A 26,163-nucleotide genomic window follows, 5' to 3' on the forward strand; every position below is an offset into this window, starting at 1 on the left:
TGTTTTCTTCCAGGAGTTTTGCAGTTTCAGGTCTTAAGTAGTTTTTAATCGTATTGTTTTGTCATTTCTTAAGTTTTTATTTGAGTAATCTCCACCCAATGTGGAGCTCAAATTCATGAACCCGAGATCAAGAGTCTCATGTTCTTCCAACTGAGCCAGCCAGGTGCCCCTGTAATTGTATTTTTTAAGGCATTCTTTGATCATCATATATAAAATTTCAGATTGCTCCAGTTTCTATCATTTCTCCTTACTTTAACTTTTCTCCATAGCACCCAATTTCTAACATGCTATATAATTTCTATAGATATTCTCCATCTTAAACTCCATGAAGGCAGTGATTTTTGTATATTTTAGTTACTGTTGTATCTTCAGTGTCTATGGTGAGAACACACATACTTGCTTCAAAATTAAGTATTTGTTGAATAAAGGATTGAATTGCTTGATTCCAGGAGAGACAGCTGAAAAACAGCAATTTTATAAGATATTTCAAAAATGGGAGCAGGAGAGAAAAGAGAATGACGGACCTATTTTATGTCTTAGTTGAGGCTCTGGGCTTGAACTCAGAACTCACTTTGTGCTAGAAGATCATTACCAGTGAATGAGTGAGAGAATTGATGAAGCAAGAAGAAAAGGCCCACAAGATATGAAAAGTAGGGAGGTCAGGAGAGTGGATCTGTTTTCAGTAGAGTCACAGGTTCAGATGCCCACATGAGGGAGAGAAGCAGAAACAGTCCAAACTAACTAGTTTTAGAATCTAGGTAAAGTTGGTAAACGTAGCACAGTGATTCTTAAGCTTGAGCTCACATCAGAATCATCTGGAAAGCTTGTTAAAACACAAGATGGCCATGCTCCATCACCAGAGTTTCTTGATTAGTATGTCTTGCGTGGGGTCTAAGAATCTGCATTTGTAACAAGTTCCCAGGTGATGCTGATGCTACTGGTCTGGAGGATCACACTTTGAGGAACTGCTGACACCTGTGAGTCAATAACCATGTATAAGAGAAGTTAGGGGTCAAGGGATTACCTGTGCTGCTGAGGGATAGCCAGTATACCATGAGGTCAGGTGGGCAAATCAACAGCTATCTTTATGCATTCCAGTCTCCTCAGGTAGTAACTGGAGGACCATGGTCTACATGGTTTTTTAACACCTCTTAGGACTTACCACAGTGTCACAGTGCAGTCCAGATATTACACAGTAGGGACACACTCATACACAGAGTGAATTTCACTAGCACTATTTAATAGAAGCATTTTGTCAGTTTCAAGCCTGTGTTAACTTTGAAATATCCTTACCTTTTTTTTTTCCTGCAGTAGAGGGAGCTATAGTCCAAACTGTATTTATTTAGCAGTAGCACCTAATAGGATTATTTTCCTTTAACATCCTTTTTGTTTAGTCTTTTTTTTTTTTAACTTTAAAAATCCACTTTAATGAAGTATTTTAAAGGTGCAGTTTATTGTCTTTGAGCAACTATGTAAGCCTGGGTAACTACCACCCATTACTATGGAATACTTTAATCCTAGTCTTGTGATTTCCACCCTACCCCCAAATACATAGCTGCTTTAAGTCACTACAGGTTGTCTGTCTAGAATTTCATATAATTGGAATCCTGCAGTATGCACTTATTTTTGTCTGCCTTTTTTTAAAAGATTTTATTTAGTTAGTCATGAGTAACAGAGAGAGAGGCAGAGACATAGGCAGAGGGAGAAGCAGGCTCCCTGTGGGGAGCCCGATGTGAGACTTGATCCCAGAACCCCAGGATCACGACCTGAGTTGAAGGCAGACACTCAACCACTGAGCCACCCAGGTGCTCCTGTCTGCCATTTTATTCAGCATAATGTTTTTTAGATTAATCAGTGTTGTTACATGTGTCAGTAGTTCACTTTTTCCTCTTGGTAAGAAGGATTCTGTTGTATGGATATACCACATTTTCTGTATCTGTTCTCTTTTTGATGCCATGAGTCATAGGCTTTAGAAGGGAATCGGGGAAGAAAGGAATTGTGCTCATTTACCATTTATTTGACTACATGTTTAAGCATCTTGCTCTTAATTTTTTCTTTCTAGGAAGTTTTTAATGTTTCCCTTAAAAGTAATGGTATCTGCTGTTATCAAATAAAATTCTAAATGTTGCTAATCTTGCTGCTGCTTAAAGTAGAGATGGCATAGATGGAACCATAGCAGGCAAAATTTGTGGCAACAGTCTTCCTCTCAAAACTCAGTTATTGTTGCCTAAAGTTTGTTACTCAAAGTTTGCTCTGACTTTTAAAAAAAATTCTAGTGAAACTTTCAGTTCTCCCTTTGCAAAGAATTTTACTGATCAAGTTTTTCTTGATATTTAGCTAGGTTTGCTAATTAGCCGTTCTTTCTAAAGGGAGTATTTTAGTATGATAAAGAAAACTAGTGATACATGAGGAGAGTATTAGACTTGTGATCAAGAAGTATACGAAAATGTTAATTATAGCATCTAGGAGGTAAGCGGGTATGGGTTTCACTGTAAAATTCTTTCAACGTTTCTGAAGTTTGAAGGTTTTATAGTAAAATACTAGGGCAGGGAGGAGGAGAAAGCCTAGTGAATTGTTGCCCAGGACAGATAATGTTACTGATGTTGCTACCCTGTCCTCCAGTAGTTCTGGTTCTCCTTTTTATAGCCCCTGTTATCTGCCTGTGCCTATAAAGTTATTCTCAGTAAAAGCAAATGAAAGCAGAGTTAGCCAGCTACTAGACTATTAAAGCTAATCCCCTAGTGAACAAGGTTTTGAAGTAGGTTCAAAGACAGTTCTGATAATGGTTTTGTCAGTAAAACATCAAGAGTAGTAGTACTTTTAAGTTTATAAGCAAAAGCGTCCAAGTAATATATTTGGGAGAGAGGGAGGAATCAATTATATTACTGGGGTGAGGATTCTTAGCCAACGAAAAGACAGTTCAGGTGGGAAGACTGGAAAAAGAAAGCCACTATTCCCTTCCATTTATCTTTCATCTTTGATCTTGTCTGTAACTGGATCCTAAAGTTAACCTCCTGCCGTGAGAGAAGGAATACTTTTCCAACTGGATGAGAAAAGTGGCATTAAGTCTCCTGTTCTGTGCTGTTCTCTGCTCACTTAGCCCTGACAGCTGATTTGCAAACTAAGTCAAATCCATAAGTATTCATTAAGTAACTGCCCTCTTTTCAGAATTGTGCTATTTGGAAATTAAAGCGTATGAAGACTATAAGAAAACTAGACTGGCTAAAGAATATTCATTAGAAGTAATGGGGGTTAGGCTTCTAGAATCAAAATCAGGGAAATAGTATGGGTGAACATTGAAAACATTATGTTCAGTGAAATGAACCAGTCACAAAAAGGACATACTGTTAGGATTCCACTTATATGAAGTACCTGTAACCAAGCTGATAAGAACAGAAAGTAGAAGGTGGTGCCCAGGCGCTGAGGGAAGGAGAAAGGAGAATTGTTGCTTTAAAGGGTGTAGAATTTCAATTTTACAAGATGAAAGAGTTCAGGAATCTGTTTCACAGTTGTGTGAATATACCTAATAGTATTGTACTTAAAAATAGTTAAGATGGTAAATTTCTTTCTTTTTTTTAAGTGTAGTTGATACACAATGTTTTATTAGTTTCTGGTGTACAACATAATGATTCAACAACTCCATATATGCTATGCTTACCACAAGTATAGCTACCATCTGTCACCATACAGTGCTATTACCATTGGCCATATTTTCTGTTCTGTACCTTTTATCTCTATAACTTATTCATTTTATAACTGGAAGCCACTATCTCCTTCTCCCCTTCACACATTTTGCCCATCCCTCCACCTCTTCCCCTCTGACAACCCTCAGTTGGTTCTCTGTATTTATGGGTCTGATTCTGCTGTTTGTTTATTCATTTATTTTGTTTCTTATATTCCATGTATTAGTGAAATCATATGGTATTTGTGTTTCTCTGACTTCACTTAGCATAATTACCTGTAGGTTCATCCATGTTGTCACAAATGTCAAGATCTCATAAGATGGTAAATTTTATGTGTCTTTTTTACCACAATAAAAAAAAAAATAGAAAAGCAATGGCACGCCAGAAAGGGAATCATAAGGTAAATGCGAAGCATCTACACTTTGACCCCCAACCCTCCCCTCCAGCCCCTATAACTTATACCTGGGGCTGTAATGAAAGGAAAAAAAAAAAAAAATACGGCTGAGAGAAAACTAGAGCCCCAAAGGAAGAAGAGTAATTTGTTATTTCAAATGATTGCAAGGATCCTAAGAAATTATATATCAGGGTACTGCTACAAATAGCTAATGTTAAAGAAGGGAAAAGTTGGATTGAGAAAAATATAAGTAGATGGATTTAATGTTCATTTTCACAAAATTCTAGAAAGTCATATGACTTTGATATGAAGACTGTAGAGAAGAATTAGTGATAAAGAAGAGCCAAAAAGGCTTCCTCAGAACAAGTTCTTGTTGGACCAACTCTAATGTTCATTTTGGATTGGTTTAATAATAGAGGATTAAGTTTCTCCATGAATGTACATGGTGTTCAGCAGGTTGTTTGACAGAGTATCTCAAATGGAAGAGCGGGACTCTTCCTCCAAGATGAAGTAACAAGGCCAGGATTTACCCTTCCACCCAAAGCAAACAGATAATACATAGGAAACAATGGTTTTCAGAACAGTACAGAGGAAGCAGTGAAGGAGTGTAGCCTCTGAGGGATGGGAAACAGACCAAGAACCTTGAGTTTGCCCCAGCTTGCTGCCTTTATAGAGCTCATGGGCCACAGCACAGGGAGGAGGAACTGGGGCCAAATGCAGCAGCCTCCCTGAGGAGATCAGAGTTGTGAGCCCAAGGAAACTAAAATAGCTGGTATTTATAGGAAAGAAGCGGTGAGCTGCACAAAGAACCCAAGACAATCCCCCGGGAGTATCCAGTAGAGGGGAAAGAACTATCTGTACCTGAGTTGGGGGAAAGAATCGTCAATGAGGAATTAAAAGGAACAGTTTATGGTGACCACACAGGGCCAAGAACAGTGTCTGTTCCCAGTAGCTTGACTGGAAAATCTCATAATTCATAGAGTACTGAGTAGAGTATTCAGGGTAGTCCTTCCTCAGTAGTGGGGAATAATCTACTGCCTTGGATCTGCATAGTAAATCACAAAAACAAGACCTGAAAGGATGAAACTGTTTTCAAGTAACTTAACTATATAACTGAACAAAACTCAAGATTTATAGGAATACAAAATTATCTAGCAACCAAAAGATAAGACTCATGATACATACCTGGCATCCAGCCAAAGATAACATGTATGCAGACAGGCCTCAAGGCATGACCAATAATGAAAATAATCAACTGAAACTAACTCAGAACTCATATAGCTGTTAGAATTAGCAGATGACATTAAAGCAGTTATTATTATATTCAAAAAATTAAATAGAGACATGGAAGATACAAAACCTTAATCCAACTTCTAGAAATGGAAACTGCAATGTCTGAATTGAATGATACACCATAGAGGATTGAACAACATGCAACCCAATTTAAAACCTGGCAAAAGAATTAAACAGATACTTCATAAAAGAAGATCCAAGGATGGCAAGTAAACTCATGAAAAAAAATATTCAACATGATTAGTACAGATTACAATTACAGTGAGACACTAGTGAATGAGACGATCAAAATAGACCCACACTTGCAGAGTGACCTCCCTTTACTTTCTGACTGTGGACTTATGTGGAGATGTAAGGTAAGGCATAGAACATCTTCTAATTCTAAGAAGAAAGTCAAGAAAATCATGAAGATCCTAACGACCTGGGAAAAAAAAATTGGAAACTGGATCTTTTGCCAACCCAGAAAATCCTCCATGTAGCAGAGAAAAAAAAAAACATTTTAGGAAACATTTTTATCATTGGATAAGCATGAAAGCAGGCTGCAGTCTGCATCACAGGCGGATTGCAAAGACAGGAAGAAATTTCACCTTCCCATATAACCAAGCAGACACAATCCATTGCCATACGTGTTCTAAGATAAATTGTAATTTGTCCTTCTGTAAGAGTGCTTCCTCCACAGCACCATTTGCTTTACATAGTTCATTCTAAATTCACATGGTAACTGGGGTGATCATCTGTGTTAATTGTCTTTATCCAAAGGAAAACCAACACTTCTGTCTCTGATAAGGGTTAGTTAACAGCTTTGGAGAGAAAGGCACCTACGCTAGCATCCACAGTGATAGGGACATTGGGGTGCATCTTCCTTTATGTTTATGTTGCAAAGGCAGACCTAGAGGAGAAACTAAATTGTAAAGTTGGCAAGAGGTTTGCTCAACTTTTAAAAAGATTTATGTACATCTCAGACAGTTTTCTCAAGGCAGTGATCTAAGAAGAGGGAAAGAAGGATAAGGTGTTTTGGCACCTGGAAAAAATTAATATTTTATTAACCTTTACAAAACTTACAGCTCTGATAGTGTTTTATTGCTGAATGAACTAGCCTTTGTTACCATCTACCTCTGGGCTTTTTGTTACAGAAGCTGACTCCCACTGTTTATGTAGTTTAGGTATCCTGTATCCTGTAGGCAAAATCATCCTAACTTACTCAACTCCTAGGGGTAGAAGATCCCTCCCAGCTTCCTTATATCTCAGGACAAAGCCTGAACCATCAAAGAGCTCAGAAATGTCTGCTTTGTTCAGTTTATCTGTTTAAAAAAAATGTATATTTTGCAGTTGAATTTATATTATACCCGCATTAGCTTTAATATTTCTTTCTTCCCCACCCCTGCCCCTTAAAAAAGAAGAAACTTTAAGACTTGAGAAAAGATGTAGGGAAGAGAGAGAGGGGTAAGTCTTTTTGGAGAGATTAAAATTATATTCTAACCAGTCTGTTAAAGACATTATTTAAACCCAAGTATAAATGAAATGGAAGTTTTAAGTCAATTATTTTTCAAACAATCTAAGGAGGTTTTGTTTTTTAGTTACATTCACATGTAAGCCTTTTTAGAGTTGTAGTGTCTTTCCATGATACACTGGATATTTCCATTGGTAGTTGTCAGTTACCAAGTCTTGTTTGATAAGTCAACATAAAGGACTAAGTAAGTACATATTGACTTGACAGCCTGTTCTTTTAGCCTTACCGTTTCTCTATCAACACTTACATTTTTCTCCTCAGATTTGGTTGACTTTTCTTTCTGTAAAACTTGCCTGTTCAGTAGTAACTGAACCAGGTAACTAACTGGTAACTCAACCAACCCTTGTGTTGAGATGACTTCTGGTACCACCACCTCCTGAATACCTTGTCTTTAGGTAAGAGAAAGCTTAAAGAGACAACATATGAATAACATTTAGAAATAGCTCTAAAAGTAAGCTAACATCTGTTCAAACTGAAGTACTTAATAGCACCTTTCTTTATGCCTGTAGGCTTTTATCAGTGCCGCTTGTCATCTATTAAAACCATAGTTTTAAAAAAAAATTCATATTTAAGGAAAAGTTAGTGTGGTAGTTGATTTAGATTGTAGACTTTCTCAACTTTTACAGCAAAGATCACGCTTCTCCAGTTGTTCTGTTTTTAAAATCCAGGTTACAAATCTTAAATGTGTATGTAATAGTATACCATGTCCTCAACATTCTTTTCTGAATGTGTTATCCAACATAAAAAAGAATCGCTTAGCTATATTAATTTCAAGCATTGATTTTATTATAAATTTGTGAGTGTGTGGTGTGTGAGTACATGTGTTTGTGTGAGTACATGTGTGTGTGTGTATCTGTGTGTGTGTGTGTGTGTGTGTGTGTGTGTATGTACATCTAACCCCTGCTCTCTAGTCTTGCTCCAGGCCCTTGGGACCAAGCAGCAGTGCTAACAGTCTGTAGAGGTATCCCAGAGGTTGGGGGTAGGAGTTGCATTAGTTCTGAGGGCTGCCTTAACAAATTATCACAAACTCGATAGCATGACAGAAATTTATTCTCCCATAATTCTGGAGGCCTCAAGTCTGAAATCCATTCCCTCTAAAGATGGTCCATGACCTTGCAGCAGCATAGCTTTAATCCTTGCCTCTGGCTGCACATGACCTTCCTCCTTTTGTGCCTCTGGGTCCAAAACTCCCTTTCCTTTCTCCTATAAAGTTACAAGTCATTGGATTTAGGTGAGTCCTAAATGCAGGATGATTTCATCTCAAGATCCTTGACTGATTACATCCCCACAGACCCTATTTCCAAATAAGGTCACATTCTGAGGCTCCAGGTAGACATGAGTGGGAGAGGTGGCCACTACCATAGCATCCCCCAGGGAAAGGAATCATTTTGCAGGAAACTCTTGAATTTTCTGTCACTGTTCCTTCACACACTCCCGTCTCAAGAGATGACCAGGAGACCTGGGATTCCATAGAACATAGTGCTCCTGGGCACACTTGTGCTGAGAGCTCCCAGAGCTTCTAGTCTCCCTGCAGTAAGCACACTCAGCAGAGTCTCTTGCTATGACCAGCCAAGTATGTTTTTTTCAGTTCCAACTTCTCTGCCCATGACTTGGTGAATAAATCAGGTCTCAGTCCAGGGTCAGGGAGTGAGGCTCGAAGCCCCGTGACTTACTCTCCATTCCAGCTTTACCCAGTTACAATATTGATAGGCAGTCCCCATTTACCTCAGTGCTGTGTGTTTTTACTTGGTTTTCTAGAACTGTAATGGTAATCAGAAAAGGTATTAATGGAAAAGATATCAATATGCCTATTTTTAAGATAAATTTCAGCAAAATCACTGTAAAGGAATTCTTCATCTAGCCAAATGCTAGGTCCAGCTAGTTATTGCTGAAATGAAGAGTTAGAACCCAGATTTCCTGACTCTCAGGTGTTGGTTTTTTATGCCCACTCTGAAGACCCCTTTAATAGGATTGAGATTGGAATATCCCCAACAGTTTAGGTAAAATTGATTGTTTTGTGTCAACTCTATCATTGTTGATTGCTGAGTGGCCACTGTGGCTTGCACTGCCCATGGAAAGGTCGGGAGTCCTTGTCTTCATATAAACGAGGCTGTTACCTACTGAGAGCACTTATGAAAGTCTTAGACCTCCTGCGAGTCCATAGTGTTTCTGAAAGCTTTATTTAACAGTTTGCATTATCTGCTGAAAGAACTGCAAAAACTCTTAACTAAAGTATTAGCATATAAAAGTCCTTGCTATGTCCAGGTAATGTACTAGTTATTTCCTTCAAATGTCTATTAATAAATGTGAACTAAGCTCTAGTTGTACTATGAGCCCTTTAAGCTGCCAAAACAGAGGGTTGATGTTATATGTGACTTTTTAAAAAATGTTTGAAAAATCATGAGGTGGTTGGTTTTATGCCGTTTCCCAGCATTGTTGTCTTCTGTGCTTCAGACAGGTATGTGGACTTTGTTTTTTAACTGTCTTCTGAAGCCTGGTTGCGCATCTTAACTGGATTTTCTTCTGCACTGCACTATTCTGGAACACGTTATTATGTTTTAGGTCATGTGAGTGAATGAGTTTCATTCTGTGATGTGTTTTTCATTGAAGCTAAGAGTAGGTTATTGGTTTCCTCTGCCAGTGTAACTAGATCACTCGATCTTCTTGTTGCACTCTAATTGAAGCTCATTTCTCTCCCTTTTATTTTCAGATATTTGTATCTGCTGTTCTCCAGTGATGATCTTTTACCTTTAGACCACTGGGTATTCAACACAGAGGCTCATCCTCTGCCTGTGTTACATTTAGCCAACACCACACTTTCAGGAAATCCTGCTGTTCGATGAAAGCGGCTCCAGAAAGACCATTCTCACCTGTGTTTTGTTTACATGGACCACTACAGAAATTAGTCTGGAGAGGGGGCTTTTGGAAACCTGGACCTCATAAGTCAGCATGGCAGGGTGAAACATGACTGTGCCCCACAAGACTTTTCAACTTGTAGATATCTCAACTTTGAAATGATTCCATTTTATACCTGACCAAAACCTGGTATGTGTAAGACAAAGACCTGGTATGCTTGGATTCTTAAAGAGATGGTCACATGGGAAATTTTGCCTGTTACTGCTATATTGTTTTTAGCATCCTGGAATCTGGAAACTAGACTGCCTAAAGATAAGCCGAGAATGTGGAGCACCTTGCGGGAGTGAGAGATGGCCTTTGGAACCGATTATATATTTGTTCCTTCCAAAGCTTTCAAATCAAATATTTACTTATTATTTATCCCCCTTTCTCCATTTTTAATAATGGAAGGAACTAAAACAAAAGAACAGTAGAACGGCATCAAGAGCAAGAAGACTGGAAAAAGAAACAGAAGTACCTGTCCCCATCTCAGTTTTCAAGTTCCCCATTGGACGGCCAGACTGGCAACCATTTCAAATCCCAGTGTATTCCATTGAAATTTCTTGGTTAAATTTCATTTTCTCTGGGGGCATGATCTCACAAAGAATACTCTTCAAGTCTTTGTCTCCATATGGAATCATTGAAACTGCTATTTATCATAACCACTACTTATGAGCCTGGGTTTGGGATTTTGTGCATGTTGATCAGTCTAGTGTTGGTAGCATGACAAAAAGTGGGGGAAACACTATAGTTTGTCTCCTTGAAACCTGTTCTAAGAGAAAGCCTTGGTCTTGTTGGTAGGGGATTTTTTTTTTTTCCCAAACCAGCAAATCTACCAAGTGAATTTTATCCACTTTAACCTTCTTATAAATTTAGTAAAATCCCTCAAACTTACAACTTAATGTAGCTTGGCAAAATTCACTATACTGTTTTGCAACTCTGAATTTACTTACCTTGATGAGCCAAATTTCTTTTACAGCCTATTACATCAAAAACAAACTACAGTGAAACTTGCTTAAACATTCTATCTGGAATGGGGATAGGGGATCCTTTATTTATTATCTCTTCAGATGAGTGAGTTTTTCACAAATATTTTATGTAAAAAATAAGATTCAGCTTTTATTTTCTGCAAGGATATTTATAGAAATCCAAAGAATCAGAACAGCTTCAAAATAATTTTTAGTGAAAAAAATGTAGTATAATTAGTCATGTTAACTAAATTTGGGATATATCTAAGGAAGTTTCTCTTACCATCAATAGATTTTGCAGTGATATTTATTTTTAAAGAAATTACTATTTCTTTATATTTGGGGAGAAGAACTTAAATTTTATCAAGAACTGTATTATAAATATGCTTGTAAATTTTCTGTCCCTTGAATTTATGTCACAGTGCAAGACACTTTCTTCTTTACATTTAATACAAACAGCTTCCATTGACAATAAAATTAGGGAGCAGTATAATTAGTCTAATTATTTACTCTAATTTGAAAATTTCATGAAACAATGTGAAAGAAGCCCACCTTGGAATTCTGAAGGCATATTCTCTTATTTTGATAGCTTTTCTTTTTAACCTTTTATTAGCATGTAGTAGATTTAAATTGGAGAAAGATTTAATAAATTAATATAATTAAGTATTTTCTAAGGGTGATCATCTTATACCACCAAGAGTCAGACAATCCTCACAATTTAGCAAATGATCCAGAAATGATAATTACCCCAGATTTTTCAGTATACACAGAAGATAAGCATGTGGAGCTCTAGTGCATTATTCAAGTGTTTAAGAGAGTTAAATTTTAGCACACATTTTGAAATTATAGTATCTTTTACTAGAAAAATTAAAATTCTTAAATGACAAGAGTCGACGACTAACTTGAGAAAGGGAAAGTATTTGGTTCTCAAAAAAATGTTAGCCTTCCCCCTGAATAGTGCAAGTCCACTTACAAGTCACTAAATAGTGTGAACGACTTGAGGTAGCAAATTGCCGCTGGGTAGAGACAGTGAGCCACCCACACTTTGTTTAGAAGGGTGCACAGTAAAGGGGCCTTCTTGGTCTCCCAGGAGCTTCTCAAGGAAGGAGAAGACAGAGCCCCGACCCGGCAAGTGCTCGGTTTCTATCTCTGGGCTGAGTGGGGCTTAAGAGGAGGCTAGAGAGGTGCTTGAACATGGCCAGTGCTCCTTCAAGCGAAGAATCAAGAATTGAAGAATCGGAGAGGTACAAGGGAAGGGTCTTCACCACCACCCAGTACCTCCCCCTGTGATGACAAGACTAGAGCTTATCACAATGCTTCCATTGTTTCCTTCTCTGAATACCAAAGGCAATTAAAGTCAGCTACAGATGACTTGCCAGTGTCATGTTTCATTTTGTTTTGTTTTTTTACAGATTTTTAAAATTATTTCCACTAAGATCAATACTTATCCCACTTTCTGCTTAGTTTTCCAAGAGTATTTACTTTCTTTTGTCCCTTGCCGTCCTTGGCATTTCATAGACCTATTACTCAGGTTAAAATACTCATTATGTGTATAAGACCTTTGCAGAGAGCCTAAAGATGCTTCTTTCCAGGTGCCTCTTCAGAGAGCTGACACCTAATTTTGTGCCTTTGGCACAAATGTGCTGAGTAGATTGATCAGTTGGTACATAAAAGAAAAGCAGAGATGTTGAACACCCCTCTACCTTCTCCATTTCTCTTCTAGAATTTTAGAATCACATTTTTTTGTTGAAACCAGTATAAAGTTGTTAAAGCCAAGTGAATGCGGCCCTAACCAAAAACCCATCTCTGCAGATAAAACAGACACCAGTCAGAGAGTTCTTGCTTTCTGGGGAGTTGCATGTATGTGTTGTTGTGTGCCTGACACCAACTTCTACCCGTCTTTGAGCAGAGGTGTGTATATGTAAGAGTGAACTGGATGTTGGAGGAACACGTTCCTTTTGTGAAACGTTGACCTTCGTTCTCTGTGACATCAGCTAAGGCACCCCTGGGCTGCCCTTGGTAGATCTTAACCAAGCGGTTTGGAACTGTGACCATCGGCTTCTCATCTCCACTCTCCTTTGCCAAAGTCTTTGTCCGAGCTCCAGATTTGTTGTTAAAAGATTCTGCTTGCCATTCTCATTATACAGTTTCTCCTTCAGCCTGGATTTCTGTGAACGAATGCATGCGTGAGTGAGCGAATGAGTGAACATAGAGTCCCTGATAGGTGCCGAGCACTGTGCTAGGCGCTCTCGAGCATTAGAACATTTTGTGACTCTGGTGCCATTTTCTGTGTAAGAGTAATTCATACCATCGTAAATGTTTTCCAGTATGAATTATGTTACAAAATCATTAATTTTATATTTCATTTAAATTAAAGAGGAAGAGAAATGGTTTATAATATATTTTAAGCGATGTGTTACTATATAGTACTAACAGCTATAATTGTAGTTAATAACTAGTCTCTTGGAAAATGTCAGAGAAATACTTGATTTCTGATGTAACTTTGACTAAAATACTTTAGAAATAAATAAAAACATTCTTATTTTGCTATATCACTTGAATTATATAATGAAAAAGTAATGTTTTATAGAAATGCTGGTTATTTTATATTCAAAAAATTTTGTCATGTAAGTCATGGGTAAAATCTGCAGTTGTAAATTATTTTTCCTCTGCTAAGGGTCCCAGTCATGGTCCCATGCTGTTAAATATAAATATATATATATACTAAAATATTTCTGAGTTCCAAATAACAGTCTTTAGAAATCATATTTTGAGTTTTTGTTTCTCTTTAGTCTCCATACCTTCCAATTGGGTAGCTCATATTCTTATTCTTTACATAAGTATATACATAAATACAATCATACACAGATTTTGATATTGTCTGTGTTAACAAACACAGTTGCTAACCAGTTTTAGCTACACAAATTCTAAGCAGAATAATTGGGTAACCAAATATGATCTGGCAATATTTTAATGTACTTATTCTGGTTCAAGAACACAGATGAAGACGATTTTCTCTTCAGCTCATTCAGATCATGATGGAAACATTCTTTGATCTATAATAGGTCAGCAAGCTTTTCTGTAAAGGGCCAGATAATACTCTCGGCTTTGTGCACCATCAGTCTCATGTATCTGGTACTCATTTCTGCAATTGGAAAATGAAAGTTGGTGTAGACAATATGTAAACAAGGGATGTCGCTGTGTTCCGATAAAACTTTATTTACAAAAGCATGGAGAGCTGGATTTGGCCCATGGGTCATGGTTGCTAACCCTTGATCCCAAGTTAAATTTCTGTAAGACCCTTATGTAATCTTTGATCTGCATCTTTCCTCTGTGTTTGAGTTACATAATTCATTTTTAAAGCAAAAAGATGGTATGTATGTATGATTGTATGGATTTGTGTAACCTAAAGCTATATATTTTGTGGTCTTGAAAATAGGTCTACTCTTTGGGAGTCTGTTCAGGTTTCAATATGATATAACTACTGTGAAAGAGGCATTTTTGTTGTTGTTTTGGGGGTGTGCTATCAGCCAGTTTCCTTGCCTTGTCATTTAGTGCCACGATTCCAGACTCCCCATGTAAAAAGGAGGGTCTCTGTGGTGTCAAAATATTCTCTCCAAGCTCCGCCTCCTTGTTGACCTTTGGACCAGGACTCCGGATTGCTGGAGCTGCAAAAACTCATCCACTTGAGTATTCTCAGATCCCAGCGATGGGAATATGATAGAATCTCTGACCTTTGTGCTGCAGAAACCAATCTCTTGAAAAATTAGAAGCAACAGAAAATGGGTTATGTGCCTCATTTGCCAGTTGGCAGCCACTCTTCCTTTTTTAGACCACAGGATGGTACTGCCCCTGTTACCTCTAGAACAGCCTGAAGCTGAGTGCAGAGAAAAGATCTATCCAAAAGGAAGTTCCCTTTTCTCTTACTGCATAACTTGCCTCACATCCTTTACAAGTCCATAGCGTTATTTCAGAATGTCAATAGACATCATATCTAAATTAAAGCATCTTCAACATCAGCCTTACATTTCCGCCGTTGAACAGCTCCTCTCAAACTTTGCTTGAGCCCAGCAGCACTCGTGAAATTACTCAAAGTTACATGACACCATATTACCTAGTATATTTGCAGTGTACCAATCATCGTGAGAGAGAGATTTTTCACTAAGAATTTTATTGAATAGGCATTTTGCTACTTTTGGAAATTCTAGAGGAGGGGGAGCTTGTAAACAAGCCTTTATAGTTCCAGCATATATAGAGCACTTCAGTTCAGTGTGGTTGTAAGTATGAGCACACAAACACATAAACCCACATCTATACGTGCTAATATGCACAAGATTTTAACTGCAGATGTCTTGCTGCTATTGAATGCTACAGAATTATATGGCAAATTGCTTACCAGAATACTCCATGGAGATAAGCTCAGCTCACTCTTGGGAAGAATTATTTCTTAGAAAACAATTTAGTTTTTGTTGGATTAATTAAATAAGGTATCCCCAGTTTTAATGACTAGATTTGGAAATTGGAATGCCATTCTTCAATCTCACTGGTCTCAAATTCACTGATAAAAATCTCTCCCTAACCTAGTAAGTGGAGTAAGAATAATCTTCTAGATCGGTACCCACTGGCCACTCTTGAGCTGATTTCCAGTCATGTCCTCCATATGTAACTTTTATAAATTAAAGGTAATATTGTATATTGAAGATCAAATAAAGATGTTCCTTAAGTGAAAGTCTGTGTTTATCCTTCATCTATACCCACTGATGGCAATAGAGTTCAATCTTCCTACTTACATGACAACTTTCGCTCTTACAGTAAGTGATAGTCTTCAGTCTTCTACCTGAAGAGAGTATTTCTTTTGGTTCAGCTAATCCTTACATTGATGTTAGAGAAAGAGGAAGAGATTGTGAAAAGATAAATTTTTTTGAAGATTAATTTATTTTGGAGAGAGAATCTCAAGCAGACTCCTTACTGGGTACAGAGCCCAACTAAGTGCTCCATCCCACGACCCTGAGATTGTGACCTGAGCCGAAATCAAGAGTTGGATGCTCAACTGACTGAGCCACCCAAGTGCTCCTGTAAAAGATAATGTTTTTATCCCATCTGATTTTGAGAACAAAAGATGGGCCTATGTGACAATCTCACAGTATAGCAATACTGTGCCTAGCACCTCCAGGACCTAGTCTACCCTGTGAGGTCATCAAGCTTAAATGCCTTACTCACTGGATCTCATTCCATCACATTAAAATCTGACCTGGTTCTTGAGCAAAGACAGGCTTCAGAGGCTTGAGGAATAGGATCAGCTAGGCTATAGATGGTGGTTTAATCTGATACTGTAAAGTCGCAGGATATTTAAAACCCTGAACCCCGGGATCCCTGGGTGGCGCAGCGGTTTGGCGCCTGCCTTTGGCCCAGGGCGCGATCCTGGAGACCCGGAATCGAATCCCACGTCGGGCTCCCGGTGCATGGAGCCTGCTTCTCCTTCTGCCTATGTCTCTGCCTCTCTCTCTCTCTGTGTGTGACTATCATAAATAAATAAAAATTAAAAAAAATAAAAAAAAAAATAAAAAATAAAACCCTGAACCCCGATACTGTAAAGTCACAGGATATTTAAAACCCTTATGGCATCAATAAGGTAGTGGTCAAATCTGAAGCAACAGCTGATTTACAACCTTGAGGTCTCGTTCTTTCCGGCACAGTGGATTTCAACTTGATCAAAATTTTAGACTAGTAAATTTACATTGTGGGCGTATAAAAATTCATTGCGGACTTACCTTTTCAAGAACAATTAAAACACGACCAGATGAAAGAATAAGGATCTCTGAGTGACTACAATTTGATAAAATCTGGGCCTCTGCCTGCCAGATAGCTGAAATTGACAAAAAAAACGTTCATGCTAAGAGCATGAGCTCATCATAGAAACATCATAGATTGGTGATTGCTGGGGAGTGAGGGGGATGGAAATATTGGCCAAAGGGCACAAAAGTCTTTAAGAAATAAGTTCTGAGGTGTAATGTACATGTGGTGACTATAGCTAACAATACTGTGTTACGTATTTGAAACTTGCTGATAAAGTAGGTTCCATGTTCTCACCATCTCACAGTGTTAGATGATGGGTGTGTTAACTAAGCTTATTGTAATCGTTGCACAATATGCATCATATCAAATCATACACAGTTTAAGTTTGCACCCTGTTATGCCAATTATATCTCAATAAAGTTGCTTTTTAAAAAGCGTGGAATTCATATGCTTTTTAAAAAAGGCTTTACTGAGATATAATTGGCATAACGTGTAAGATGAGACCACCTCATAGGCTCACCTAACACAATTTAATTTTGTGATGAAATATAAAATTTTCTATTTTAACTAGTGTTAAGTATACAGTGCCTTGGCATTCATAGTCACATTAACGATGTGTAAACATCATCACTGTTTCCAAAACTTGCTCATCGCTTCCAACAATCTCTGTAACCATTAAACAATAATTCTCATTCCTCCCCCCCAAAAAAAAGACACCAAGAAAAATCACAATTTTCTTGGTGGTAAAAAAAAAAAAAAAAAAATTTCTTGGTGGTAAAATGAGTATAATACAGGATTTTCAGGAGAATTTTAATTTGAGAAAAACCCGTATACCTGGCCTGAAATGAGCTCACAAGTTCAGTTATGCTTTCGAATTATTTTTATTAGCATATCAGAGTAATCATTTCTTTTTATTATTATTTATTCTTGAGAGAGAGAGAGAGTCAGAGACACAGGCAGAGGGAGAAGCAGGCTCCATCCTGGGAGCCCGACGTGGGACTCCATCCCTGGTCTCCAGGATCAAGCCCCAGGTGGAAGGCAGGCACTAAACTGCTGAGCCACCCGGGCTGCCCTGGGTAATCATTTAGAGTAATCATTTCTAAAAGAACAGAAAAAAAATTTTTTAATAAAGTAGTGAAGGGCATGGGGTGCCTAGGTGGCTCAGTTGGTTAAGCACCTGATCCTTGTGATCTCAGCTCAAGTCTTGATCTCAGGGTCATGAGTTCAAGCCTCTCATTGCACTCCACGCTGGGCATGGAGCCTACTTTAAAAATAATAATAATAATAAAAGGAAGAGCAGTTAGGGCAGAAGAGATCCAAAAAAACCATCTAGTTCTACCTCCTTATCTTAAACATAAGGAAACCTAAATAAAAAATGAAGGCATTAGATAATCTTTAAGATGGTATTCCAGTTTTATCATTCATGAGTCTATGAAATAAGAATTGTGCAGTTTTGTTATAAAAAATTTAATGACAAGCCAATATGTTCATAATATATATGAGCCAAGCAGTTTATTTTAACCAAGCAGTTTAAAAACTATAGAAATCTTTTTTTTTTGCTAAAATACACAGCAAAAAAATGTACACTAGTAAGTGGCAGTTATCTTTGTGAGGTAAGGATATAAGAATTTTTTGATATTTGCTTGTTTAAAAAAATAACAGCTTTGTTGAGGTGGAATCTACATCAGGCTTTCCCATTGTAAGTGGAAACCAGTGGCTGTTGAGTGAGCTTGAGGGGCATGCAACACTCTCACAGTCCACAAAGACCGTGCATGCCCATTTGCAGTCAATCTTCATTCTTTTCCTAGCTTCTGACAACCACTAATCACTTTTTGTCTTTATAGATTGGCCTCTTCTGGACATTTCATATAAACGGCATCATTTACATATGGTCTTTTGCATCTGGCTTCTTTAACCTAGGGTAATGTTTTCAAGCTTTATGCTGTAAGAAGTACCAGAAGTGTTCCTTTTTATTGCTGGAAATATTTCACTGTATGGATGTGTCATAGTTTGTTTATCCACTCATCAACTGATGCACATTTGGATTGTCTCCACTTTTTGGCTATTGTGAATAATGCTGTTATGGACATTTGCATAGAGGCTTCTGTGTGAACATATGTTTTCATTCCTCTTGGGTACGTACTTAGGAGTGGAACTGCTGGGTAACATGCTAAAGTTATGTATAACTCTTTAAGGAACTACTGTACTACTGTCTTCCAAACTGACTGTTTTTACATTCCCACCAGCTATGCACAGGGGTAAGAAGAGTACTGGCTTCTCCACATCCCCATAGACACTTGCTATTCTCTCTCTTTTCTCTGTCTGTTATTTTTTGTTAATATTTTTTTAATTTTATTTGTGAGATACACAGAGAGAGGCAGAGACACAGGCAGAGGGAGAAGCAGGCTCCACGCAGGGAGCCCGATGTGGGACTCGATCCTAGGCCCCCAGGATCACGCCCTGAGCCAAAGGCAGATGCTCAACCACTGAGCCACCCAGGCATCCCTCTCTCTCTCTTTTTTCATAGCCATTTTAGTGGGTGTGAAGATGTATCTCAGTGTAGTTTTAATTTGCATTTCTCTAGTGACTAATGATTGAATATTAGCCATTTGTAAATCTTTTGTAAAATGTCCAAATATTTTGCCCATTTAAAAATTAGGATTGTCTTACTGAGTTGTAAGGGGCTCTTTAGGTATTCTGTATTTATTTTAACATCGCAGTTTGTCTTTTCATTTTTAATGGTGTATTTTGAAATACAAAATATTTTGATTTTGATAATGAGCAGTTTATCAATATTTTCTTTTCCTTTTTTGTCTAATCCAAGGTTATAGAAACTTTAGACTTAGGCTTTCTTCTAAAAGTCTTAAAATTTTAGCTCTGACATTTAGGTCTATGATCCATTTTGAGTGGATTTCATGTGTATAAGGGTATCAAGTCATTGTTGCATGTGAATAATTATCCTAGTACTATTTATTGAAAAGACTACTCTTTCCCCCATTAAATTGCTCTGACACCTTTGTGAAATATCAACGGATCGTAAATGTAAGATTTTTATCACCAGGTTCTTAATATTGTTCCATTGATCTATTCCTTTCCTCGTGCCAGTACCACAGTATGTTGATTACTGTTGCTTTAGGGCAGTGGTTCTCAGCCAAGGCTGATTTTGCCCTACTTCCCCCAGGAGACATTTGGCAACGTTGGAGGACATTTTTATTTTATTTTATTTTATTTAAGATTTTATTTATTCATGAGAGACACAGAGAGGCAGAGAGACAGGCAGAGGGAGAAGCAGGCTCCCTACAGGGAGCCCGATGCAGGACTCGATCCCAGGACCCTGGGATCACAACCTGAGCCAAAGGCAGATGCTCAACCGTTGAGCCACCCAGGTGCCCCTCGGAGGATGTTTTTGATTGTCATGTCTACCGGAGAGAGAGGAAGCGTGTGGGGGCATTAGTGGGGGGAAGTCAGGGACTGAGACAGTATTGACTCCTTCCTCCCCCCTCCACCCCCATAATAGTTTACCCTTCTGTTTGTTTGCAAATCTTATAATTTTTTATTGAAAAACATTTTAGGAGCGTCTGGGTGGCTCAGTTGGTTATGCATCCACCTCTTGATTTCGGCTCAGGTCCTGATCTCAGGGCCATGGGCCAGTAGGAGGAGCATGTAATCAAGCTCAGGATGGGCTTGGAGGGGAGAGAGTAGTCAAGACAGATTCTGTAGATCGGCGATTTTGAACTGGGGTGAATCTGAAGGGAAAAAGAAGCTATTGGGTAAGGCAAGGATAGCTGAAGACACCAGGAGGTATGATTAGGAAGACTAGCCTTGAACTTGAGAAAGGACATACACTTCAGAGAGACCCAGGAAACCATCCTCTCCTGCAGTCCTTTTCAAGCACTGCCCACAGCCCAGGGTAGGCCCCCCAGGGCCCCCAGCAAGGGTCCCTGTGGTGGCTCTCTGTTCTGAAAGCCTGGGTTCAGCCATCTGCAAGGAGAGACAAAAAAAGAGTTTATTGAGGAAGTAGTTAAGGGACTCCTGTGGAAATAGATTTCAAAAATACTCACCAAAACTTCGGATGACTCCAAAATGAATGAGCGTGGGCAGGGTGTTTTGAAACTGTTCCACCGTAGGAAGCCAGAAAACCAGGCCACTAGAGGGCGAGAATCTCAATTTATTTTCTTTTTTATTCTCTTGATCTTTAACTGGTGAAAGCCTCTGGGAGGCTAGAGCTGCAGTGAAACCTCTTAAGTTTTTCAAGACACCCTAACACCCTAACCTGTGGCCAACAGAGGATGCCACAGCCCCTGTCTGAGACTGAGGACTCAGCACAGGGTCCCGCTTGCCTGGGAGCTCATGCCCCATGGAAACCAAGTCAGCGATGGAATGTTTGCCAAACAGAAGGCAGATGTTGCCTGAAAAACACTTTTTCCTTTCCTTCCAAATATCACCCCCCCCCCACACACACACACACACTTCCTTTAAAGGCTTTGATCTCTAATAGGTAAGACTTAGTAGAAGATGAAAAATATCTCCAATCAGAGATATTTTAGCTAGAACCCTACAAATGATTTTAGAAAATTCTAATTCGAACCATAGAAATGATTGTAGCTTGCATGGGACTTGTGGAAGAGTGTATGTAATGTTGTTTTGTAAATCAAATTATAATTGCCCACCATTTCTCTTTTAAAGATTTTATTTATTTATTCATGAGAGACACACAGAGAGGCAGAGACACAGGCAGAGAGAGAAGCAGGCTCCCTGTGGGGAGTCCGATGTGGGACTCGATCCTGGGACTCCAGGATCATGCCCTGGGCTGAAAGCAGGTGTCCAACCACTGAGCCACCCAGGTGTTCCACTCACCGTTTTTCTTACTTATTCAACTCTACTTAAGTCCATTTGGAATTATTTTTTCCTTAAATGTTTATTGAGCATCTATGTGCCAAGAACGGTGCCCGGTGCTGGAGACCCAGTGCCAACTCTGACACGGTGGATCTGCTGGGGTAGCAGAGGGTAGACCAGCAAGCCAAAAAGCATGCTCTCTAGTAAAGGTGTGTGCCCAATGCTACCAGAGCTTGGAAGAGAAGAGCCCCCCCCACCCCCCCCCCCACCCCCCGGGGGAGTGTGGCAGGTGGATGTGATGGCGACAGTAAAGCAACTGCTGACTGTGAGTCCTCCCTGTCAGAAATGGGAGGGGAGTGAGTCTTCCTAAGCGAGGAGGTCTGAGAGCAGGAATCGCCCCTTTTGGAGTAGGAGAGCTACGGGGTGGAGGAGAGCGCAGAGAGGGAGCCAGGCCGCCCCAACTCGAGCTCACAGAGAGGGAGCCTTAGAGCCTGGAGGAGTGAGGAGCTTGGATGTGGTAGGAGTCTGGCTGCGACAAACAGGGAAAGGCAGTCAAGCGGCCGCCTTCAGCTCGGGGTGTGATCCCGGGGTGCAGGGATCCAGTCCCACATTGGGCTCCCCGCAGGGAGCCTGCTTCTCCCTCTGCCTGTGTCTCTGCCTCTCATGAATAAATATAATCTTGAAAAAAAAAAGGGTTACTGAAATAATCCAGGGTGAGGAACGATGGCAACTCAGACCCGTCGAGGACCCTGATTTGGTCTGGATCCCGAAGGCAAAGCCGACCAGGCCTGTTCACCCGCCGGTGGGTGATGACTGTGAATGGAAGAGAGGTCGAGGTCGACTCCCGGGTGCAGGACCTGAGCCCGGGCCGCTGGGGTTGCCCTCGGGTAACTGACCCAGAGCGACGAGGGTCTGGGAGGGGCGCACCTGCGGGTCCGGCCCTGCGAGCCCCACCCCCACCCCGGGCGGCCCAAACGGCGGACAGGGCGGGCCTGGAGTTCGGGGCGTCGAGGCGGAGGCCCCCCTGTGACCAGGGTGCGGGGCGCCCCTGCGACGCGCGGAGAGCTCGGCCGGGGCGGGGGCGGGGGCGGGGGCGCAGGTGCTCGGAGGGGGCGCGGGGCGGGGCCGCTGAAGCCGGGGCTGGGCTCGAACCCCCGCGGTGACCTCGCCTGCAGCGCGTCTCCGGGATGGCGGGACAGAAAGCGGGCTCGGGCTCAGGGCGGGGCCAAGAAGTGGGGGGGGGGGAGGTGGACGCAGTGTCAACGGCTCTCGAAGGGGGTTTTGCTGCAGGGAGGAGCCCCCGAACCAGGCGATAGTGGGACATAAAGGGGTGCGGGATGCAGGACAGATTCTTCCTGGAGAAGGAGACCCTGCGCTTGTCGGGTGTTCCCATGGAACATCCCGGTGGAGGGGAATCTGGTGCTGCGGGAGGCAGGAGGCCCCGGGGGCAGGCGCTGGCTGGGCTGGGGCGCGCTCCGGGCCGCGCAGGAGGAGGCCGAGGCGCTGCTCCCACAGGGGCGCGGGGCGGGGCGGGCCCGTGGGCCGGGGCTGCGGGGGCTGTGCCTGCGGGGGCTGTGCCCTGCCTGCCTCTGCCCAGTGAGCCGGACCCCAGGCCACCGACAGAGTGCGGGCGGGGGTGGGAGTGGGGTCGGAGGTGTTGGGATTTAAGGAGAAAGGAGACAAGAAAAAGTGTAAGAAATAGTTTCACAGCAAAGGGGGAACAGGGGGGCAAGAGGGCGACCACCCCATTTTACCGTCTCTACGGCACCAGCTCTTACCAGCTTATCTCCCCACCTCTGGCCGCTGAGCATTGGAAAACCCAAGCACAATCTTCAAGAAGGAAAGAAAAATCTTTTTAAAAAGCATTTAAGAACTGAGATGTCTGGGAGGCTTAGTGGTGGAACATCTGTTTTTGGGTCAGGGTGTGATCCCCGGATCGAGTCCCGCGTGGGGCTCCCCGCATGGAGCCTGCTTCTCCCTCTGCCTGTGTCTCTGCCTCTCTCTCTCTCTGTGTCTCTCGTGGATAGAGAAATAAAATCTTTAAAAAATGAATAATGAAAGTGTTTAAGAACTGACAGCCAGTGGAGGAGGCTCGTGAGAGTCTCCCAGTCTAGGAGACGTGAACCCCAAGAAGTCAGGCCCACACACTCAAGGCCACCTCTGCCCCTGAGCTCCTCAGCCGGGCTGGAGGGAGGCGGCACACGCAGCCAGCCACCTGCATTCCCTGTGCTTTGGGTTCCCCCTCTGGCCTCCCTGCCCTTGTGGGATATGGCTGGGCCCCCCCGCTGAACCTGGAAGGGACAGGTCGAGGCACGGCCTCTCCTTACACCCTGAGGCCAGGGAAGGGGAAGGGCAGCTCATCTGTGCTCCCTGAGGCCCAGGTGAGGATGGATGCGCGCAGGACCTGGAGGCTGGCTGGTCCCCGGGCTCACAAGCCTGCAGCCCCTCAGGAAGCAGAAGCCCCCCCCCCGCCCCCCGTACAAGGAGGAGGGGAGGGGAAGCCACATCACCCCTCAAGCCCCTGTGGCACTGCCTCCGGGAGCTGAAAGCTGGGGGCACCCCGGAGTCTCCTGTCTGACCTTGTGTCCTAGGGGCTCTCCGTGCTCCCAGGGCAGCCTTCAGCTCCGTGCCCGTTTTCCTAGCCTTTCTCGTGCACCTTCCCGGCTTCATATCTCACACTTGCCCGGCCAGCATGGCCAGCTCAGTGGGAGCCGGAGGGACAGGGATGGGCAGTGTGGGGGAGGGAGGAGAGGATGGAGGGAGCAGGTATGTGGGTGCGGGACAGTGGGAGGCAATGAGGGGGGAAGGGGATTGGTCACGGGGCTGGGTTGAGGTCCTGGGCTAGCTCCTAACCCTCCCCTGGGCCGGAATCCTGGAATCCCACGTCTCTTGACTGCAGTGAAGCTTAGCAGACAACAGGGTCCAGCAGGAACCCCCATACTCCTGCGTGTAGCAAAGGGCATTTCAAGCCAGAAAGGATGAGGTCAAAGGCAGCCAACTAAACTCCTGCCCTGTGGGTAGGGCCCAAAGCAGGACCCACTTCCTCACCAAGGCAGGCAGAAGTCCTGCAAGAGCCACCTAACGGGGCTTGGGGCCTGGGTCTGTCACTGTGCTTCAGTGCAAGGGGCAGGAGCCAGCTGTGGCTGCTTAGGCGAAGGGACAGGGGTAGACAGGGATGCGGACCGTCGGCAGAAAGCTGGGGGCACAGGCTCGGATGACGGGTAGGAATCAGGGGTTCAGGAACCAGGCCACGGAAACCCCCAGGCCGGGAGGCCACCGGCAGACACAGCCTGCACCGCAGGACCATTGCCACCCGTGCTTAGTGGCTCCTTGCTTTGCACCCTCCACGAGGTTGGACGTGTAGTGTCACCAATGGCGCGGGGTCCAGTTGCTCCCTCCGGCCAGCAAGGAGAAGGAGCTTTGCTCACCGAGATTCATGTCTCACGGGATTCCCGACAACTTGGAAGGCTGTGTGGGTGCTGGCAAGCAGCAACGGCAGGAAAGACAGATGGTCTATAAAAGTCAAACCCTGGAGGTTCGAATCCCGGGTCCGGGGCACGTCCACTGTGTGGCCGGGAGCCAGGGAGCTACCCTCCTGAAGGCTCAATCTTCTCATGTGAAAAATGGGCTAATAATACACCTCTAACTGGAGGGTTGTGGAGATCCCGCAGCTTGGCCCACCCGGCATCACAAGGCCGGGCCGAGGGGTCAGGGCTTCACTCCGGGCCCGCTGCTTGGCTCCAGCCTTGCTCAACAGACCCCCACGTCCCGGGGCTTTAACAGGTGAGGGTGGCTGCACACAGTCCCTCTGTAACTCAGGCTCCTGTGAGTCAGCTTGACAGTAACGCCCTTGTATTCGAGCTCTTCCGAAATGCCAGGAGCCCCGATGATCACATCCCGAGAATCATCTTGTGTAGTCCTCCTAACAAAGCATGGGGTAGGTCCTATGGTCACTCCTGTTTTCAGATGAGGAAACTGAGGCTCGAAGAGCCAAAGTAGCTTCCCCGTGGTCCTTTGAGGAGAGAGCGCATACTGCTAACCCTAGGCAATTCCACCTTGCTGATGACAGATCCTGCCTGCAAGCCCACCCCGACCACCTTAGCTCACAGCATGAAGCCAACCTCCCCCAGCCCCCCCTGGCCCTCCCGAGCCAGGGCCCATCAGGAAAGTCGCAGCGATCTTGCTGTTTCCTTCAGAGCTGAGTGGGCCCCTTCTGCAGCCTGGTCCAAGCCTAATGCCCAGGCGAGGGGAGTCCCGCTGGAGCTCTGGGCTGCCCCTGGGGATGTGCACCCAACCATGAGCTCACTTAGCCAGGCTTCTCCTTTGGGGCCCAGAGGGAGCAGCAGCAGAGTGGGTGGCCCCAAGGTGCCTCCCAGAAGCCAAGCTGTGCACCACGAGGTCCTCAAGATGCTCTGAAATGAGCAGAAGACAGGAGACTGCTGGAGGCCTCCCAGGCATGTCAAGGATATTCTCTTGAAAAGGGCACCAGTGTGACGCAACAGAGTGCAGTTTGCCCCGGGCATTCAGGGCCTGGTGCCCTTTGGACCAAGTGCAGGGGAGAGGTAGCCTGCAGGATGGAGGGAAGCAGGGCACACCTGGCTCCCTTGGGGATTGTTTCATTTGACTTCTCTGATGAAATGTTTCTAAGAAATGAAAAATGAAATAGTCCGAGGGTTGGGTGTTTTCCCACTTGGCAAACATCTGTGATTTGTAGGGCACAGGCTACTCCTCCCTTGCTCTAGTCCTTTCCTTCTTCTTCCGCCCCCCATTCCCCCCGCAGCCCAGCTC

At 42.6% G+C, this 26,163-nt stretch overlaps 1 protein-coding gene across 6 annotated transcripts in view; it reads left to right on the forward strand.

Moving 5' to 3' along the window:
* MAN1A2 (mannosidase alpha class 1A member 2) overlaps positions 1-26,163 on the forward strand; it is a 213,141-nt gene that overhangs the window by 171,753 nt on the left and 15,225 nt on the right. Inside the window, exons 13-14 of one of the 6 annotated variants that reach the window (XR_003139522.3) lie at positions 7,142-7,275; positions 9,591-9,726. The exons of 2 other annotated variants lie outside the window; for them this stretch is intronic. Coding sequence is in view for 2 of the 4 variants with exons in the window: in XM_025453389.3 (XP_025309174.1) it covers positions 9,591-9,723 (133 nt within the window). In the remaining 2 variants the exon portion in view is untranslated. Of the gene's footprint in view, positions 1-7,141; positions 7,276-9,590; positions 15,473-18,383; positions 18,427-26,163 lie in introns of those variants that run through there. 3 more of the 6 variants (XR_003139521.3, XM_049095984.1, XM_025453389.3) reach the window with 3 other exon arrangements.

This window comes from Canis lupus, chromosome 17 (assembly GCF_003254725.2).
Source record: "Canis lupus dingo isolate Sandy chromosome 17, ASM325472v2, whole genome shotgun sequence".
Lineage (NCBI taxonomy): Eukaryota > Metazoa > Chordata > Mammalia > Carnivora > Canidae > Canis > Canis lupus.